Here is a 3,177-nt window from a genome sequence, read left to right as displayed (position 1 = left end):
CGGGAGCATTTTGCAGTTACAGGAAAATGGCTCTTATGTCCTCTCTCAAATTTCTCTCTGATATAGGCTTGTTTCGCATCGCCATCTTGAAATGCAATCAAATGCAATGTCATCGGCAGGTCTCGTAAGGCAGCGCTCGTATCGAGTACGTTCGTAGAGACGTTATTAATATTATGTGTATCATGTGGTATTATTCTATCTTCATCGTTTATTAGATTGAAGACAAAGATGGAATGACACAATAAAGCTAATAACGTTTCTTGAGGCTCTGAATGCACCCATCATATCATAAGTGATAAATAGCTTAAAGTAGAAGCAACTAGGAGTGAGTTGACTGTTCAAGAGTCTCGTACGGAAATTTTCGTTTTATATCGGTAAACATGTCAAGCGGTGCGCTTTTCGGTAATAATGCTTCTCGCGGTGCCTCGAAAAATCTTGTCGAATTCAAAGCTGGCAAAATGACCGTGAAAGGAAAGATGGTTTATCCGGATACGCGGAAGGGCCAGCTCTACGTTTATCAGTCCGACGATTCATTGATGCATTTCTGCTGGAAGGACCGAACGACCGGAGTAATTGAAGACGTACGATGATTATTCTTGCTCTTAATGAATTTCTAAAAAAATTATATAAATGAAAAAGCGATTTTCAATCCTGTGCGCCGAGAAACTACACTTCTTAATTATTTTATTTCACACCTGATTTGCCGTTTGTATTAATATACATCATATATCCTCTATAATCTAAAGTATTATACTATATGTTTTTCAGGACTTAATTATCTTTCCTGATGATTGCGAATTTAAACATGTTCCTCAGTGTAAGACTGGCAGAGTATATCTTTTGAGGTTTAAGTCGTCGAATAAAAAATTCTTCTTTTGGCTACAGGTATATAAAATAAATTTTGTAACATACAATTAGGACACTATTCATTTGTGTGTTTTTGTCGACAAATTTTTCATTGTTATTGGCTACAAGATAGAAAGATTCAAGGACCTCTCTGTCCTGTACATTTGTCATATAATGAAAATGCAAATGAAATAGCATTCTTACAAAATTATTAGTTATTAAAATAAATTGATTTATATCTGCATTATATATTTATTTAGCAAGCATTTGATATTTATCCTATATTATGTTACAATCAGCTGTCTATATATTAAACATAAAGTTATGTAATAGATGCCATATGCTTTCATTAGAAACATTAGTAAGAGAAGACAGTTATTTTTTTTTATTATGCGATATGTGATAGAAAAAGTAACAGATCACATATACCTCTGTCCTTCATATGCCTTATATGAATACATTTGTACACATATATACATATTTATATACAAACTATATTATATATATTTATTAAACATAATTTTAAAAAATGCATATTTTCTTTGTATAGGATCTTAAAACCGATAAAGATGAGGAGCATTGCAGAAAGATTAATGATGTACTAAATAATCCACCAACTCCAGGATCCCAGAGAAGTGGTGGTACCAATGCTGAAGGAGATCTTCAGAATCTATTGAATAACATGTCGCAGCAACAGCTTATACAGTTGTTTGGCGGCGTTGGTCAAATCGGTGGTCTGGGCAGTTTATTAGGTACAATGAATAGACCACATGGTGTTCAGAGTACAAGGGCTTCCACTACAACTTCATCTACTCCAGCCACTACGAACGTAACTAGACCGCCTCATTCATTGACTCCTGGACCTAATACGGATTCTAAATCTTCGAGTGAGTTTAAATTGTTTGTTCAAATAAAGCAGTATATCCTAATGATGTATTTATCTAGGTAATAATAAATCATCAACGAGAACAACAACTCCGTCCACGCCTGCTGCGACAGCAGCAGCTCCAAGCAATAGAATACAACTTAGCGATTTGCAGAATTTTCTATCAGAAATTCCGACTCCATCTCGAACGGAGCCAACTGTGCAGGTAATATCATATTGCTTTTTCATATCTATTACTGAATTAATCTGACCGTTGGATTGAATTGAAACTTCAATTGAAAATTGAATTTTCTAAAAAATGACTGGTGCAAATATAATGCAATGTACATACTATTTTTTTAAATTGTAATAATTGAACTTTGACTCTGCATGGAATAACAGGTAATTAAAGATGTTAGTGTTTTGTGAGTAGAAGATGCCTCTGTCATAGTGTTAATATGCTGGTTACAAGTATCCATTTATATAGAGTATCCTAAAATTTTCCTAATAGTCTTTCAATCATAAATTTTTTGGTCTTTTCACGATCAATTCATATTTTCATTTAATGCAAATGCCAAAGCGTCTAAAATTTTTACGTAATAAATAATTGCAGCTTTTAATAAATTAAACTTAAAGAAAAAAAAGATAAAATTATCCTTATTTTATTAATATTAAATTTTATATCTATTTGATATAAATTTTTCTAACTTAATTACTAAAATCTAGAATACATAAAATTAGAAATGCAATTTTTTTATTAAGAAAAGAACGTTTTCTTTAAATTCGCTGAAGAGGATTAATTAATATTTTTTATAATTCTGAAACATCCTATAAATGGTTTTCAAGACTATCAATAATAATGAAACATCATACATTGAAATTGCATTATAAAGCGTTTATCGAAAGTTAACAACTTTGCTATAAACATGTGCATGTCATTATTTTTATTTTTTAATACAAAGATTGCAGTATTAAATGTTTTATAAAAATCTGATCTTTTATTTATCAAAATCATCAATCAAATGTCAATTACAAAATTTGATTAATTTCTTAAAGGAATATGTATTATACATTGCGTTTGCGTTTGTATCTTATTCAAAAAAAATTTTACACTGTTATAATATTTCTAGGAATAATTTGATAAATTTTTGTATCAAAAATAAATCAATTTAATTAATAATGATAATATTTATTGGATAAACTCAATTTTTATGAGTTAGTTTACACGCACGCGCGCGCGCGCGCGCGCACACACACACACACACACACACACACACACACACACATACACACACACAAATAACGTATTTTTTCAAATACGAAAAGATAAGATTAAATTCTCTCATCCTATAATAGTTGCAAGACTACATATCTGTATATTCAAAATGTACTGTTTAGTACATTTTAAATCTTAAAAGAGATAAATTAATAAAAGAGATATTAAAATAAGTATCTCTCTCTCTCTC

General features: G+C 30.8%; 1 protein-coding gene across 1 annotated transcript in view; it reads left to right on the top strand.

Annotated features, from left to right (window-relative positions):
* Nucleotides 1-380: 380 nt before the first annotated feature.
* The window catches only part of LOC105622832 (proteasomal ubiquitin receptor ADRM1-B), a 5,158-nt gene continuing 2,361 nt past the window's right edge, over nt 381-3,177 (top strand). Inside the window, exons 1-4 of the mRNA XM_012204243.1 lie at nt 381-581; nt 769-885; nt 1,397-1,733; nt 1,792-1,937. Of these exons, the coding sequence (XP_012059633.1) occupies nt 381-581; nt 769-885; nt 1,397-1,733; nt 1,792-1,937 (801 nt within the window). The remainder of the gene's footprint in view (nt 582-768; nt 886-1,396; nt 1,734-1,791; nt 1,938-3,177) is intronic.

Source organism: Atta cephalotes, assembly GCF_000143395.1.
Source record: "Atta cephalotes unplaced genomic scaffold scaffold00049, whole genome shotgun sequence".
NCBI classification, from domain to species: domain Eukaryota; kingdom Metazoa; phylum Arthropoda; class Insecta; order Hymenoptera; family Formicidae; genus Atta; species Atta cephalotes.
The sequence above is the reverse complement of the archived record's forward strand: the minus strand, read 5'-3'. Positions and strand labels throughout refer to the sequence as shown.